Source organism: Mandrillus leucophaeus, unplaced genomic scaffold (assembly GCF_000951045.1).
Source record: "Mandrillus leucophaeus isolate KB7577 unplaced genomic scaffold, Mleu.le_1.0 Scaffold291, whole genome shotgun sequence".
Taxonomy (NCBI): Eukaryota; Metazoa; Chordata; class Mammalia; order Primates; family Cercopithecidae; genus Mandrillus; species Mandrillus leucophaeus.
Window position 1 is genome coordinate 438,575 of NW_012103043.1, and position 17,424 is coordinate 455,998.

General features: G+C 49.5%; 1 protein-coding gene across 2 annotated transcripts in view; it reads right to left on the reverse strand.

Annotated features, from left to right (window-relative positions):
- LOC105543856 (protein HIRA) overlaps positions 1-17,424 on the reverse strand; it is a 125,774-nt gene that overhangs the window by 18,312 nt on the left and 90,038 nt on the right. The window contains exons 16-24 of one of the 2 annotated variants that reach the window (XM_011986006.1): positions 12,831-13,035; positions 12,341-12,445; positions 10,452-10,600; positions 7,982-8,143; positions 7,327-7,385; positions 6,857-6,962; positions 5,111-5,233; positions 4,473-4,636; positions 2,435-2,523 (exon numbers count right to left, since the gene is read on the reverse strand). In XM_011986006.1, coding sequence (XP_011841396.1) covers positions 2,435-2,523; positions 4,473-4,636; positions 5,111-5,233; positions 6,857-6,962; positions 7,327-7,385; positions 7,982-8,143; positions 10,452-10,600; positions 12,341-12,445; positions 12,831-13,035 — 1,162 coding nt within the window. The remainder of the gene's footprint in view (positions 1-2,434; positions 2,524-4,472; positions 4,637-5,110; positions 5,234-6,856; positions 6,963-7,326; positions 7,386-7,981; positions 8,144-10,451; positions 10,601-12,340; positions 12,446-12,830; positions 13,036-17,424) is intronic. The other variant, XM_011986007.1, reaches the window with a different exon arrangement.

Below are 17,424 nucleotides of genomic sequence, written 5' to 3' on the forward strand. Positions count from 1 at the left end.
ATTCTCCTGCCTCAGCCTCCTGAGTAGCTGGGATTACAGGTGCATGTCACCAAGCCCAGCTAATTTTTGTTTTTTAGTAGAGTCAGGGTTTCACCATGTTGGCTGCGTTGGTCTCAAACTCCTGACCTCAGGTGATCCACCCACCTCAGCCTCCCAAAGTGCTGGGATTATAGGCATGAGCCACCATGCCTGGCCTGATACAGCCGATTTTACTTTTTTTTAACTTTTCCTTTTCCTGAGACGGAGTCTTGCTCTGTCTCCCAGGATGGAGTGCAGTAGCGCAATCTTGGCTCACTGCAGCCTCCTCCTCCCGGGTTCAAGCTATTCTCCTGCCTCTGCCTCCCCAATAGCTGGGATTACAGTCATGTGCCACCACACCCAGCTAATTTTTACATTTTTAGTAGGGACAGGACTTCAGCATGTTGGCCAGGCAGGTCTTGAACTCCTGACCTCAGGTGATCTATCTTGGTCTCCCAAAGTGCTGGGATTACAGGCATGAGCCACTGTGCCCAGCGATACAGCTGATTTTAAAAAGAGAGGATATTACATCTCTCAGACGATAGGAAAAATGAAAGGGAAGAAATAATCAAATAGGAAAAACGAAGAAAATCACTGGTCTCTATCTCTATTTCCACAGAATGAATGAGCTTTTTGAATCTTCAAAACACCAAGATAGAATCCCAAAGTACTTACAAAGCAATGGAAATTAGATTTACAATAGATTTTTTAGCAATAAAACTGGATGCAAAGTCTATGGAACAATGCCTTCAGGGACCTAAGGGGATTTGACTTTGAACCTAGGATTCAAAGTACGTAGTCAATTAAGGTACACCACAGTCAAATTTAAAAATGGAATAAAAAATTAGGCCTCTGTACACACCAAGGCCTGTGAGGGTTGACCCTCCAGCCTTTTTGATGTCAGCTCCTTTCGCCCTTCCATTACCATCCCGTTGGGCTGTTCCTTTTAAATTCTAAACTCTTCCACCTCAGGCCTTTGCACTTTCCTTCTGCCTGGATGTTCTCCCAAATATATGCATGGCTTCATCCCTCACCTTTTCTGGTCTCTGCTTAACTGTTAGTTTGGCCTTTTCTTTTTTTTTTTTTTGAGACGGAGTCTCGCTCTGTCGCCCAGGCTGGAGTGCAGTGGTGCGATCTTGGCTCGCTGCAAGCTTAGTTTGGCCTTTCTTAATTGCCCAACATGAAACAGCATCCTGCCAGTATTCTGTATCTCCCTGCCCTTTTAACTTTTTTTCCATGGCATCCATCACTACTCAAGACACTACAGATACCTGTTCTCATTTGCTTAGTCTGTCTCTCTCCATAAGAAAGCAGATCCACGAATGCAGGGACTCAGTCTGCCTTATTCACTGCTGCCTGCCCCATGCCTATACCACGCCTGGCCAGGGGAGGTGCCCCATCAGTGATTGTCAATGACTGAATGAAACTGTGAGCTAACTCTTAGATCCATACCTTCTCCCGTCCCCCACCAATCTGTTCCTTTCCTGATTTAATCAATGGTTCCGGCATCCATTTTTTGCAGCTACACCTGGAGGTGCCACATGTTCATTACGCTCTTTCCTTCCACATTCAACCACCCATCAAATCTTATTAGTTCTGCCTCCAAAATACATCTTGAACCTGTCTCCTTTCTCCTCTCCATGGCCACCACACTGATCCAAGTCACCTTCATCTCTTCCTGGGACTGTTACAGAAGATACTCCCTGATTGTTTTTCTATTTTAGTTCATGACACCTCTGCGCCAACTCTGCCAAGAAGAAAACGCTAGCTCCTCGAAAGGTCTCTGTGGTCCACCTCCTGCCTCATCTCATACCACCCTCTCCTTTTGCCCTCTATGTGCCAGTCACAGTGGCTTCAAACAAATCAAACACTCTTTACTTTTACTCTCACTTCTACTAGGAAACACTTTCTCCAGGTTTCTATATGGCCGTCTCACTCTTCTCCTTGGGTTTCATCTGCAGTGTCCTCTCACGAGGCCTTCTCTGGTCACTCCTTCCCAGGCACTCTCATCTGAAGACCCTGCTTATTTCCTTCTTAGTCTGAATCTAGTCTGAAAATATTTTGTTGACCTAACTGCCTCCCTGCTTATGTGTGCATCCCTACCAGACTGAGCTCCATGAAGGCAGGGAAGTACCTTCCGTCTTTTGTCTTTACAACCAAGCCCAGAGCCCGTGCAGGCAGCCTCCCTCAGCATACGCATGTGGAGGAGCACTCTGTGGCTCCTGATGTCCAGGGCCCACCTCCTGCCAGGTTCTGGAGGGCAGGCATGTCACCCTCTCACTGATGCTGGGACCTGAGGCTGGGTGCTGGAGAAGTCTAACGGGACACAATTCAAAGCCCTTTGGCTTATTTAAAAAATCTCCACCTTCATGTTTCAAGAAAGAATTCTTGCAGCAACAATGAAAGAAGCACCTACCACTACTGTTGACTCCCACTGGCTTCCAGTGGAGTAGTGAACCGGACCCAGTAAGTCCTTGCATATTTCTCGAAGTCGGTATTCAAACCCTAATTATAGAAAAACAAACAAACAAACAAAAAAACAAAACAGAAATAGGAACACATTACAAAAAGAAATAAAAATCAAGAATATGCTATGTTGTTGTGTCTATCAAATCAGAATAAACACATGCGTATTTTATTGCCTACTACGGGCAAGATACCCCTGCATGTCTCTCAGTGTGGGGCACTGAGACCCTTCACAGATTTTCACTCATTTGCTCACTCCCCTGACGACATCTGTAGTACCTTCTCTGTGTGTTGCGCCCAGAGGAAAAACGAGATGTGGCCAATTCTGTGATAAACTCCTTAAGGTGATGGGAAAATATGGGAAATTGTGGGCTGGTAAGATCTGTCTTTGAGAATATGGGCTGGCAACTGGTGTTAAGAGGAGGTCAGGAAGGTGGGGAGGCCAGCTCGCAGGAGGTAAGAGATGGCAAAGGTATGACTGAGGAGGGGCAACTGAGTGGAGGGGGCATAGGCCCATTAACTCAAGGGTTATGGGCATCACCCAGTAGGGTTGCTAGAAAGGCTGGAGGTAGAGTGTCGGGGTTTGTCAGCACTTGGGGCAGCTAAAGCAATAGCGAATGGATTAAATTGTCCAAAGAAAAGGGTGGAGTAAGAGAGGCAAAACTGGAATCTGAGGAATTTTGGAAGTGAATGGGGTCCACTTTTACACTAGATTCTTCCTTTTACAGCCAAGGAAACAAGGGACAGAATGGAAGATGGGTAACTGGTGTATGGACACTGGAACAGGCATGTGGAGGATGGAGAAAGAGAAGCAAGCAGCAGAAGTGATCCCAAGATGGGTGGCAGGGCCGACAGGAGGTAGGGACTTGATGTAGGGCATCAGAGCAAGTCCCAATCAACACCTAGGATGAAGCAAACCAGAGTGGAGTAAGAGGAGGGGCTCCCAGGGAAGATGTGACTAGAGCACCACAGGAGAGGTATGAGGGCCTGGGAAGGCTGAGTATTCAGAAAAGCTGGGGACCACACATAATGGCAACCACATAGACCTGGTGGGAAGAGTAAACATCAAATTCATCATTGTGGTCTGCAGGGAGGGAGGGGAGGCTTCAAGCTGATCAGTAATATTTGCTGTCATTTACAAGTGTATGTACACCCACACATACACACTCATATTTACACAGCCAGAGGCACATATGACATATTAGTTCTGGGAATTACATTCGTGAAGGTCTGATTATGATTTTCTCTGTCTTTTCTGTACTTGATTTTTTTTCTAAATTATAATCAAAATGGGGAGGGTGATGACAAAAATAAAGCAAAAAGGCCAGGAAGCAGCACAGGAAGAGCTCTGGGAGGGCCTGCCCATGCTGCACCCTGAAGGCTGTACTCAAGTGGGAGGAAAAGCTGGTAAGGCTGTTGGAGTCACTGTAAGGACAGTGCAGCCACCTCTTCCAGCATACCTGGCTTTCTGCAGGGGAGGCAGCAGAGTGAGAGCTCTGGCAGGAAGCACCAGGAATGGAGGGCCTCAGTAAGTGCAGGACATCAGGCAAGCCTGTTCAGGGCAGGAGGGGCTGGGAGGAGGAAGAGAACCACTGCTACAAGATGCCCTCACTGATGAGCAGCACTGCCAAGGTGTGGTGCAGGGCAGGAGCCAGAACACAGAATCTACTCCTTTAGGCCATGTCTTTCCACCCAGGCATCTATTCCACCCTCCTGTGGCCTGTCCTGCTGCTCCTCTGTGGGAACACCCTCAGGGCCACTCTATTCAGAGCCTCAGAGCCTATTAAGGGGCTGGGTGCCTGCTGAGCTGCCTTAATTGCAGCTCAGGCTGGGAGGTAGAGGCTGCTGGGCCCACCTTGTTGATGGGAGAGCAGCAGGCTGGGATCTGGGCCATCACACCTTTTCCCTGATTTCACAGGGACTAAGCCAGGCCTGGGAGGATGGAGGGGCAGAAGGAGAAAGCTGCTTAGGGCTGCCAAGAGCCTCACCTTCGTTTACGAGGTACCGTGCGTAAAGGAGGAGCCAATGGCGGTACTCGTGGCTGGACTGCAGGGTGAGTGCTGCTGCCACCTGGTTCTCTAGGTAGGCCAGGGTGGTCTCTTGCTGCACCACATGAGGCACGGAGAAGAGCCGGGCAGCCTGCCTTCCCGAGCTGCAGAGACCAGGAGAGTTTCCATGATGAGGCAGCAGGCACTACAGAGTCAGGAACTGCCCCCATGTGCAACAGGCAAGGAGCTGGCAGGAGGCAGGCACCAGGGCTGCCAAGGCCTCCTGTCCACTAGCTAGTCTGTTGGCAGATGCCAGATCTGTTGTCTGCCCATCCCCACATCCCAGCCATGTGCCTCCTGGCACCCTTGGGGTATCTCACCCAGCACCTGCCATCTGGGCCCCTGAAGTGACAGGGCCAGTGACTGCTGCCCCCAACCCCAAGATATTACCTGATGCAGGACCACTACCCTCAGCACCCCTAGTCTGTCCTGCCCAGCCTGCCTGTGCTGACCAGCACCTGGGGCACAGGGGAAGGGCAGGTGGATACAAGGCCTGGGTAGGGACTATGTGTGCACTGACCCAGTCACTTCCCCAGGGCAGGACTAAGGACAGAGGCCATGGCACTGGGGTCACGTACTTGGAGGTGCGGCCCTGGATTATGGCTAATGGTCCTGAGCACAGCATGGCGTCCTGGGATGGCAGGCTGCTCCTAAAGTCTGCACACTGAGCCAGTGAGTCCTGCTTGTCAGAAACCAGGTTCCTGGGGAGGCAAAGGCAGGAGCAGAGCTCAGGAAAACCAAGAGATCTACCAGAGGAGGCTGGCAAGGAGGCCACAGAGAAGCAGCCCCTATCGACACAAAGCCAGCAGAGGCTGAGCGCCCCTGCACTTCCGCACAGGCGCCTATCACTGACAGGTTTCATGGTAATGGGTCTGATGGATCATTGTTCCCGAGGAAAAATGAATGAGGTGAAGGCTGTGGATAGGGCCCTTGCTGGGAACACTTCAGCTCCATATGTTGGTTCCTGATGACTGCAGGCCTCTGAGTGCAGTGTGCTCTGATGCTCGGCTCAAATACTGCCATGGTCTGCCCAGGGGCCCACATGGCCTGCGTCCTGTAGCTGGGGAGTAATGCCAGGCCTCTACCTGCCTTTATTTCTACAACTATCCCAGATTGGCAGTCCTTCCACCTACTCTGGACCCTTTTCATCCTTGTGAAGAAAAGACTCTTCACACACTTTTAGAACAGCTGGATGTCTTCGTAAATGTGTCCAAAATACAAAGATGCCTATAGAGAGTCAATATTTCTCTTCTTAAATAATCAGCTTATTTCCATTATTACAGCAATCACATATAATAGACAACATTTTGCAATTTGGGGGAGCAGGCAGTGGAGGTTTTTTTTTCCTTTGAGACAGGGTCTCACTCTTTTGTCCAGGCTGGAGTGCAGTAGTGTGATTATGGCTCACTGCAGCCTTGACCTCCTGGGCTCAAGGGATCTTGTGCTTCAGCTTCCCAAGCAGCTGGGACTACAGATGTCTGCCACTGCACCAGGCTTATTTAATTTTTTTTTTTTTTTGGTAGAGACAGGGTCTTACTATGTTGCCCAAGCTGGTCTCAAACTCCTGGGGTCAAGCAATCCTCTCAGCCTCCCACAGTGCTGGGATTACAGGTGTGAGCCATCGCACCCAGCATTTTTTTTTTTCCCAAATTCAAGAAAGAAGTCTCAGTGTGAATGTAGACTTCTGCATGGCAGTTCTTAACAGAAAACGGGCTAGGAGGTAGCAAGCTTTGGTTCTTAAGGACCAAAGGTATAGACAGAAGAAAAAAACTTGGAGTGGCTGGAACACAACGTACATATTTCATGTGTCTGGGTTAAGAGCTCTGTGTATAAATTATTTTGCAAGTACAGAAAAGGGCTCCAAATTCCTGAGTGGACAGAGGAAAAGTACAGACCATTATGCCTAGGTAAGTGGATGAGCATCCTTACTAATTCACTGAGGAAGTCTGAAGTACTTACTAAGCTCACAGAAATTGACTAGTCCTGGTAAGGCTCCTGTAAAGCCAACTCACCTATGCTCATGGTGGCTAAGGGGGCCACAGCAAAAACCATAACAATTTTGGGGCTTTTTCAAAAAGTGGCTCCTGAAAATAATGCAGGAGGACAGTGCTCCTGCACATAGGCTCTGAGGGTAGAGGCCACAGGCTGCAGTGTCCTGCTGGGACAGGGAAGCATGCACAGATAGTCAAAGCAGCCTTCACTCCAGGGCCTGACTCTCAGGAAAAGCAGGGCTAGGCAGCCCTGTAGGCCACGACCCTTTGCTCTGCTGTCTAGAGCAGACAGACACTCATCCAGGGAACAGTGCTGGGGGTCAGCTTGCTTACCATGTAGAAAGTGACGGATTAAAGCAGTACGCCTTCCCATCAGACAGGTTCATTACTGGGATTCCATGCTGCGTCAGCAAGATCTGTGATACCGTCATATCACTTCCTGGGGACAGCACGGGAATGAGTTCTGGGTGTGTTCTGATCAGCAAGTGTTTGCAAACACATCAAAGGAGAAATCTAAACTCTAGGCTCCCACAGTCCCAGCAGCAAATGCGTCAACACTGCCTTGGCAAATAGGGAGGGCAAGCCATTCTCCTTGCCACACACCAGGCTCTTGTCACCTCTTGGGGACCCATTCAAACATGTCCCCAAAAAGTGTGTGTCTCCTGCAGCGTAACCGCACCTCCTGCCTCACTGAGAGCTCTGTGCTGAGGCCAGAGCCTGGCTCTCTGAGCGGGGCCCTTCTGCAGCATCAGACATGAACTTGGGCCCCCAGGGGAGTAGGGGCAGCCTGTTGCCTGCATTACCTGCCAGAATGGAGTGTAGAGACTCTTCTTTCACCACAACCACCTGTCTGTGAACATCCCTAGGAGGGAGACAGGAAACAGTTTACTCACCAAGTAAACACATCAGAGTGTGCCTCAGCCGCTCAGACACCCTGGTCCCTACTGCATGCGCCCCTAACCCTGGCTGCTCCTAGTGACAGGGACTCTGGGCTACGAGTGGCTTCTGCTCTCCATGTGCCACTACACTCCCTCTGCATAAGGATGCAGCACACAGCCCAGGCAACAGAGCCACAGGGAACCCTCAGCGCCCATACCGCTTTGGGGGAAGCTGGGCCACAGCAGCCACATCAGGAACATGGCCACACTCTGCCAGCTAAGACTCCATTTATGATGAACCCCACATAGAACTCTGGTAATGCAACTGGTTGCATGAGCTGCTCCAGTAAGGAGATAATCGAGCAGGCAAGCTGCCTCCATCCCCATTGCGCAACATCCCTCAGCCCTCAGCCTACCCAGGGCACCCAACACAAGCAATATCACTAACTGCTCAGGGCCTCCTCTGGGGCCTGATGGCCAGCCTTGTCCACTGCCTTCCCTGCCCCTGCAGTGAGGTGGGGCCTGCACAGCCCTGTCCTGCCCTAGCTGGAGCCCACCCCACCCTGCGCCTGCCTCTCACCAGACAGACAGTGTGGCCGCAGCAGTAAGCGCCATGACGTAGGAGCCTGTGCAATGCAAAGTAGAGATCGGGGACGGCAGGAGGATGGGAGAGAGGAGACGGCGACCACAGGTGGAGAACACTGACAGCATCCTTTTTTCACAGGCGACACACACCACGTCACTGAGAAGACAGAGTGGGGGCAGGTGTCATGGGGGCAGCCAAGACAGTAGCCCTGGATGTGTGGGCCTTTCCTCTGCCTGGGGCCAACAAGAGCCTCCCCTGAGCAGGTACAGTCAGAGGGTAAGGTGGATTGGGTTAGGGTGGGGCTGGTGGAGCCTCCCTGAGATCTTGGATGAAAGAGGTTTCTGTCCTCTTTTCACAGGCTGCCCGTGCTTTCCTAAGCTCACGCTGATGCTGACCAAAGGGTGTGGGGGCTTTGGAGAGCAATGCCTCTGATGATCACCCAGGAAACATGCCTTGCTTATCGGATAAGGCCACATAGTACCCGCAGGACAGTCTCCTGGCTGCAACTAGTCAGACCAGTCCAGAGAAGGTCTCTAACAAGGCAGGCTAAGAGAAGTGCAGGGATGACAGCATGCACCCCTGTGTCCAAGAGGCTGTCTGGCTGGCGTGGGAGATGCATGTTGCTCTCAAACAAGGAGTGCCTTACAGAACAGTCTGGACACTGTCCAGCTTCTCCTCTGAGTGACCACCAGGCCCCTGGAAGGGCCCTGCACAAGCAGGCTGCTGCCTTCCCAGAGAGAGCCCCCTAAGGCCCAGCCACAGGCCCAGGGTGAGGCTGGAGCTTAGACCTCAGTCAGCAGTAGCAGATGTGCAACCAGTATAGTGAGATCCTGGCCACAGTAGCCACCCAGAGCCCCACTTTGTGTCAATTCTATCCTGCTAAGCCAGTTACCCCAGCAGGCTCAAGGAGGTCAGTTAAGAAAGGAGCTCTGCCAACTGCTTTCCTAATGAGACACTGTTGCTACTGGCTCCAAAAAGGGAGAGGCAAGTGAGATGCTTTTGTTTACAAATGTTTACTTGGAGAGTATGAATCAGAGAACACGCTAAGCAGCACGGGCAGCAGGAAGCTCTCCGAAGTGCTGTGACTGAATTCTTATTTCTTCTGAGACAGAGTCTCAGTCTGTCACCCAGGCTAGGAGTGTAGTGGCGTGATCTCGGCTCACTACAACCTCCACCTTCCCAGTTCAAGCGATTCTCCTACCTCAGCCTCCCGAGTAGCTGGGATTACAGGCACACGCTACCACGCCTGGCTAATTTTTGTATTTTTGGTAGAGATGGGGTTTCACTACGCTGGCCAGGCTGGTACTGTGACTGAATTCTATCTGCCCATCTCTGGTGGTCAGAGCCTGCCTCAAGTCAGTCCACTGCAAAGAAAGCCATCATTTCTGGGCTGTAACAATGGGGAGTAGGTCTGCAGGCTGGGCCTGAACTGGGCAGGACTGAGCAGAAGGGGAGGTCCCAGGTGGTCCAGCAGGCTTGCCCCACAGCTGCTATGTCACTGTGGGAGAGGCTGTGCTGACACCCCTTAGCCCTCAGCTGGGGAAGCCACCTGCCTTGGGGGGAGGGGCAGAGAGTGGGAGCCTGTGGCAGTATCTGACACACAGGTGCCTGGGACCGGGAGTTTAGCTGGCTCATCCAGAGGGGGAATTCGAGGGAGGAACAGAACAAACAGTGGGGTCCCCTAGGCCTAACAACACAAACTCACTCAGGGACCACAAGAATTGTAGTCTAAGACCTAAGGCCACATGCTTTGACACAAGTAAAAGCATTTACATGGGACCTCATGGCAGATGATTAAGGGTGTAATTACGATGACTGTATCTAAGTGGTCATGTCTATAAACCTCTGCTGAGTGTCTCCCACATGGTCCTGACTGGGACACTATATCAGGCAGGAAACTGAGGAGAAACACTGGTTCCCCTTTCATATTGAACACAGGCAGGGACAGGGCTCACATACAGTTCCAGGAACCTAGGGGAAGATACTGGGTGACTAATCACTGAATCAAGGTGCCCCTCACAGTGCAGAATCTGGAATGGGCTGGGATGGGGACTTCAGGGACAGTCAGAAATTCATCCTGACCAACTTGGATGGAAATCTGGGATCCAAAAAAGGAACCAGCTCAGGTCAAAGTGAGCCAGGCACACCTTAGCGTGGAACTCGAGACTTTGGGGATATGGCTGGACGAGGGAATCAGGCCATCAGGTTCAAAGCCTGGCCTGGGTAATCCTCAGGGGCTCAGTTTCCCCATCTATAACACAGGCATACTGACGCTGACCTTGCTGGGTGCTGCAGGGACTGAGATGGCGAGCGCATATGCCTGGCCTGGAGTGAAGCCTGGTGTGAGCCTCTGTGGGAGCTGGCGCTCCCAGGGTCATGCACGTCCCCTAGACAGACCCAGGCCCAGAATGATGGCATGTGTGCCTGTGTCACCTGGGCCGGCTAAGGACCTGCCCGCCCTTACCAGCTGCCCGCAGCAGTGAGGATCCGGCTGGTGAGTACCGTCTCCCACTCCTTCCCTTCCCGGTTGCACTTCAGGCGGCTCAGCTTCACGCCCCCCACCACTGTCACTTCATTCTCCACCTCAATGTACATGGAGGGATCGGAGCTGACCTGGATGAAGTAAACACACGGGCCTGCTCAGACAAGGGCCGCAGCCCAGGTAACATGCTCCAAGGCTCTGTAGCCTGGGGCCCCAGGGCAGCAGCAGGATATAGAGGCAGACTGGCTGGCCAACAGAGGAGGTGGAGGACAGGCGGGGCAAAGGGGCTGAGCGGGAGGCCCAGAGGGCCACACATGTGGCCCCCAGGGCAGTGAGAATGCTGGGAGCTGGTTTCTACCCTGTCATCTGTGTAGTTGAACAGCCAGAGAAGAGAAGCAGTGCCAGGGTTAAAGACCCCAAAGTCACCCAACCCTGCCACTTCATCTCACAAGGGAGTAACGTGCCCAAAAGCACACTGCAAAGGACTGAGCTGGGACTGAGACTTGGGTTTCTAGCCTCCTACTTGAAGAATCTTCAAAGATGGCAGTGTTTGGCAAGATTAGAGACCATGTCAGTGCATGGAGGGAATGTCTAGAAAACCCCCAAAGGGGCTCTCCAGTTCCTGTGGTGGTGAGACTTGGTCTGCTCAAATGAGACTAAACTGGCAGGGGTGTTTATGGCACAGCATGTATGAGAAGCACCTAGTTCAGTGTCTGGCACCAAATGGGCTCAGCCGCATGCGTGTGTGGAGAGCTGAACAACAGATTTTCCCTACGGAAAAATAGGCAGAACCACCAGTCTGTGCTTGTGCGGCCACTCAAGTGGGTGAGCTGGGCCGAGGGATGACTGCCCCCTTCACAGACCCAGAAACGACAGTCCCAAGCAGTGCTTGGAGGGGAAGATGCCTAGGGGAAGGGCTGGAGGAGTTTGGGAGAGTTCTGTGCTGAGAAGCAGGGCACCCAGGAGGGAACTTGCGTCAGAACACCTGTAAGTGCAAGAGCACATCTGAGCGCTGCTGACCATGGGAGGGCCCCTGCCTCCATTCACACCAGCAATAAGAACAAACCCTGTGGGTCCCTACCTTTTGGCTTCCCCGCTTCATTCCTCTGCACTGTGGCCCAGAAGGACCTATGGTAGGAAGGGCTGACGCCTGCTCTCTGGTGCCCTGTGAGGACCAGCCTGGGCTCAGAGCAGTGTGCAGCCAGTGGAAAGTGACCCGCACACAGGGTCCCAGAAGGCTGCTCGAGGATAGGCACCTGAGCTGAGGTACAAGGGTATGCAGACAGGCAGCAGTGTGTGTGACGGCACCACGGCAGGAGAGACCTAGATACTGTGCTGGGCCAAGTGACCAGGAGGGCTCTGGGTATAAAGGATTATTTACTCCAGAATTGTGTTTTGGGTAACCACATGCTTACAAGCTTCCATTCCAAGAGCTCAAACAACTCTGATGATGACTGCGCCGGACACTGAGAAGACAAAGCTAGCAGGATGGTTGGGAGATAGACCACGACTACACAGTCCCACAGACACCAAGCCTGAGGCTGCCCACGGCTGTGTGTGGAAATGGAGGTGGCTTCCAGTCAGGAGAGGATTCCTGAAGAGCATCAGAACATGTGGTGGTAACGGCAGCCCCAGCAGCTGGGACCCCAAGGGCAAAGCTAGACGGAGGCCATGGGTGGGTAAGAGTGGAGGCTGGCAATTTTGCTAAGAGTTGGTGCGTACCCCGACCTGCTGTGACTTCCCCTAGAAGGTGATGGAGAGCCATTGGAAACCAATCTCCAAGGAAGTGACAAGATCGGGTTTGTATGTGGTAGGGGACAGAGAATCTCTGGGTGTGCCTGATGGAGAACTGGCAGGGTCCCAGAACTTACCTGGAGGGTGAATGCTCTCTGGGGGCCTGGAATTGGCAGCTTCAGTGCAAGTGCTGGTGCAGAGAGACACATGGCCTCCTTCTCTGCGGTTAGGGCAGCTGGAGACTGGAAGAGCCAGAAACATTCCTGAGCCTTGCTCTAACACTACAGGATAGCATTTGGTAAAGGCAAGTCACCCAGAAGTGAGGCTGGGCCTACGACCAGGGCATTTCCACCCTGGGAGGGAGGAAGCAGAGGGGAGTGCTACAAGAATCCTCACCTTATAGACAAGCCAGTTGATGCCAGGGAACCTGCTCAAGGGCCCTGGGTGAGTCAAGGGCAGGTCTGAGGGAGAGTGTGGCCTCCATGCTACATTCCAGGGGCTGCATGTCTAAGCTAGCTGGTTCCCAAGGTGCCCCACCCAGCTGAGGCTTACCATGCACACAAGGCCTTCAAGCTCTAAGTGCAGAAAGGTGGGCTAAAGAAAGCAGAATGGACCCACTGGCCTCACCTGGACAGACAGAGACACAGGCATGAGACGAGAGTCCTTCCGAGGCCGCCCTTTCTTCTTCTTCTCTACTGTCTCTACCTCAAGCTCAAGTTTTCGCTTGGACAGTGAGGAAGGCTTAGCCAAAGGGACTTTCTCATCGCTGTCACTGCTGCTCTCCAGGAGGTCTCGGGGCCTCAGCTCTTTCACAAGGTTCTGCTCTTTTAACCTGCACAAAAACATTACATCACACTTCCCTTCAGAAACCATTCATGCAAGAAAGAGTGAAGTGAAATATTTAAAGTGCTTCAACAAACCTCTTGCCAACCTAGAATTCTGTGTCCAGTGAAATTATGCCTCAAAAATAAAGGAGAAATAATGACTTTGTCAGACAAAAATAAACAAAGAGACACCGGAATCTGTTGCCAGAAGACCTGCCTTGCAAGAAATGTTAAAAGTCTTTCAGAGAGAAGATAAATGATGCAGGCCAGAAACTCACATCTGCATGAAGAAAGGAAGAGTGTTAGAGAAAAAAAAAACGAACATAAAATAGAATATTTTATATTTCCTATTCCCAATTGATCTAAGAGACAACTTTCTGTTCAAAGAAATAACAGCCACCATGTCTTGAATGACTATAGTTTATGAATGAGTGAAATAAGTGGTACCAATGTCATAGGGCAAGGAAGGAAAGAGAGGGGAACTTTTTCTACTACCCATGAAGTGGTATATTATTATTTGAAAGTAGAATTAGGTTATAAATGTTTATGGTAAACTCTAGAGCAATCACTAAAAAATTATTTTAAAGCATAATTAATAATGCTGAGAGAAGAGAAACTTTATTTTTATTTTATTATTATTTTTTTGGAGATGGATTTTCACTCTTGTCGCCCCGGATGGAATGCAATGGCGTGATCTTGGCTCACTGCAACATCCGCCTACCAGGATCAAGTAATTCTCCTGCCTCAGCCTCCCAAGTAGCTGAGATTACAGGTGTGTGCCACCACGCCTGGTTAATTTTTGTATTATTAGTAGAGAAGGGGTTTTACCATGTTGGCCAGGCTGGTCTCAAACTCCTGACCTCAGGTGATTTACCTGCCTCGGCCTCCCCAAGTGCTGGGATTGCGGGCGTGAGCCACCGTGCCTGGCTGAGAAAACTGAGTCATATAAAATACTCAGTTAAAACCAGAGAAGGCAGAAAAAGAAGATAAAAAAAAAGTGAAGATTAAAAAAAAGAATAAGGCCAGGCATGTGGCTCACGCCTGTAATCCCAGTACGTTGGGAGGCTGAGGTGGGTGGATCACCTGAGGTCAGGAGTTCAAAACCAGACTGGCCAACATGGCGAAACCCCTTCTCTACTAAAAAATACAAAAATTAGCTGGGCATGGTGGCAGGTACTCGTAATCCCAGCTACTGGGGAGGCTGAGGCAGAAGAATCACTTGAACCCAGGAGGCAGAGGTTGCAGTGAGCTGAGATGGTGTGCCATTGCACCCCAGCCTGGACAACAGTGAGACTCCATCTCGGAGGAAAAGGAAAAAAAAAAAAAAAGAATAAATGCTAAAACATGGCAGATATTAATACAACTATATCAATCAACTTTAAATGTGAAAGCTCTGAATATACCAATTAAATACAAAGACTGACAAAATGGATAAAAAAGCAAAATGTTTTTAAGAAATGGGTTTATGTGGCCAAGCGCCATGGCTCATGACTGTAATCCCAGCACTTTGGGAGGCCGAGGCGGGTGAATCACCTGAGGTCAGGAGATTGAGACCGTCCTGGCCAACACGGTGAAACCCCATCTCTACTAAAATACAAAATATTAGCCGGGTGTGGTGGTGTGCACCTATAGTCCCAGCTACTCGGGAGGCTGAGGCAGGGGAATCACTTGAACCCAGGAGGCAGAGGTTGCAGTAAGCCAAGATCGTACCATTGCACTCCAGCCTGGCGACAAAGTAAGACTCCGTCTCAAAACTCCGTCAAAAAAAAAAAAAAAAAAAAGAAAAAACAAATGGGTTTATGTTTTTTAAAATTTAATTTTAACTACAAAAGACAAGGACAGATTAATAGTAGATGCACACAGTGGCTCATGCCTATAGTCCTAGCTACTTGGTAGGCTGAGGCAGGAGGATCGCTTGAGTCCAGGGGCTTGAGAGCAGCCTGGGCAAAATAATGAGACCCCATCTCTAAGAGTAAAAAATAAGTAAATAAATAAATACAAGAAAAGGGGTGATTCTAACTATATGACAACCTGGAACAGGCAAAACTATGGAGACAATAAAAAGATCAGTGGTTTCCAGGGGTTGGGGAGAAGGAGTATCTATATGAAGCACAGGATTTTTAAGGCATTGAAACTATTCTGACTGGGTGTGGTGGCTCTTGCCTGTAATCCCTGCACTTTGGGAGGCCAAGTTGGGCAGATCACTTGAGGTCAGGAGTTCGAGACTGGCCTGGCCAACATGGTGAGACCCCATCTCTACTAAAAATGCAAAAATTAGCCAGGTGTGGTGGCGCACGCATGTAATCCCAGCTACTCGGGAGGCTGAGGTAGGATAATCGCTTGAACCTGGGAGGCGGAGGTTGCAATGAGCCAAGATGTGACTGTGCCACCACACTCCAGCCTGGGCAATACAGCGAGACTCTGTCTCAAAAGAAACCAAAAAACTATTCTGTAAGATATGATAATGATACATATATGTCATTATACATTGGTTAAACCCATACAATGTACAACATCGAGAGTAGACCCAAATGTAAACTATGGACTTTGGGTGATGATGTGCCCCATTCTGGTGGGGGATGCTGACAGTGGGGGATGCTATGGGTGTGTTGGGCGGGGGGCATATGGGAACTCTTTGTATTTCCTGTTCAATTTAGCTGTGAACATAAACTGTTCTAACAAATAAAGTCTATTTAAAAAAAAAAAAAAGCAGGGACTGGAGAAAGACATGCCATAACACTAATCAAAAAAAGCTGATGTAGTTACATAACATAAGCAAAGCAGGCATCAGAGCCAGTAAAGTTATCAAGGATAAAGAGGGACATTACACAGTGATAAAGATGAAGGAGAACAATTCTGAATAAGTACAGAAGCACACCTCGTGTTACTGTGCTTTACTTCATTGTGCTTCACAGAGACTACGTTTTTTTTACAAGTTGAAGGTTTGTGGCAACCCTGCATCAAGCAAGTCTATTGGTGCCATTTCCCCAACAGCCGGTGCTCATTTCATGTCTCTGTGTCACATTTTGACAATTCTCACAATATTTCAAACATTTTCATTCTTACTGGATCGGTTTTGGTGATCTGCCATTAGTGATCTTTCATGTTAGTTTTGTAATTGTTTTGGGGCACTGTGAACCACATCCATGTAAGATGGTGAACTTAATCAATAAATGGCATTTATGTTCTGATTGCTCCACCAACTGGTTGTTCCCCTGTCTCCCTTCCTCTCCCCAGGCCTCCCTATTATCTGAGACACAACAATATTGAAATTAGGCCAGTCTATAACCCTACTCTAAGTGTTAAACCAAAAGCTAAAAATGATTAAGCTTAAAGAGGAAGGCACATTGAAAGCTGAGACAGGCCAAAAGCTATACCTTTTGCACCAGTTAGCCACGGTGTGAATGCAATGGAAAAGTTCTTAAAGGAAGTTAAAAGTGCTACTCCATTGAACACATGTTTGAAAATAAAACAAAACACCCTTATTGCTAATATGGAGAACGTTTTAGTACTCTGGATAGAAGATCAAACCAGCCATAACACTCCTTAAGCCACAGCCTAAGCTAGCAGAGGTTGGCTCATGAGGTTTAAGGAAAGAAATGGCAAGGTGAAGCAGCAAGTGCTAATGTACAAGTTGCAGCAAGGTATTAGAACATCTAGCTAAGATCATGGATGAAGGTGGTAACACTAAACAACAGATTGTCAGTGTAGGTAAAACAGCCTTCTATTGGAAGAAGATGTCATCTGGGACTTTCCTAGCTAGAGAAGGGAAGTCAATGCCTGGCTTCAAAGTTTCAGAAGACAGGCTGGTTATCTTATTAGGGATGAATGCAGCTGGTGATTTTAAGTGGAAGCCAATACTCATTAACTATTCCAAAAATCCTAGGGCCCTTAAGAATTATGCTAAATCTATAAATGCAACAAGAAAGCCTAGATGACAGCACATCTGTTTAGAGCATGGTTTACTGAATATTTTAAGCCCAATGTTGACACCTACTGCTCAGAAAAAAAGATTCCTTTCAAAAGATTCCTGCTCACTGGCAATGCACTTGGTCAACCAAGAGCTCTGACAGAGATAAATGTTTTCATACCGACTAACACAACACACATTCTGCAGCCCATGAACAAGGGGCATTTTCATCTTTCAACTTTCATTACTTAAGAGGTACATTTTTGCCTGTAGTCCCAGCTACCTGGAGGCTGAGGCAGGAGGATTGTTTAAGTCCAGAAGTTCTGAGCTATAGTGCGCTATGTCAATTGGGTGTCCACACTAAGTTTAGCATCAGTATAGTGACCTTCTGAGAGCAAGAGACCACCAGGTTGCCTAAGGAGAGGTGAACTGCCCAGACTGGAAACAGCAGGTCAAAACTCTTGTGTTGATAAGTAGTGGTACTATG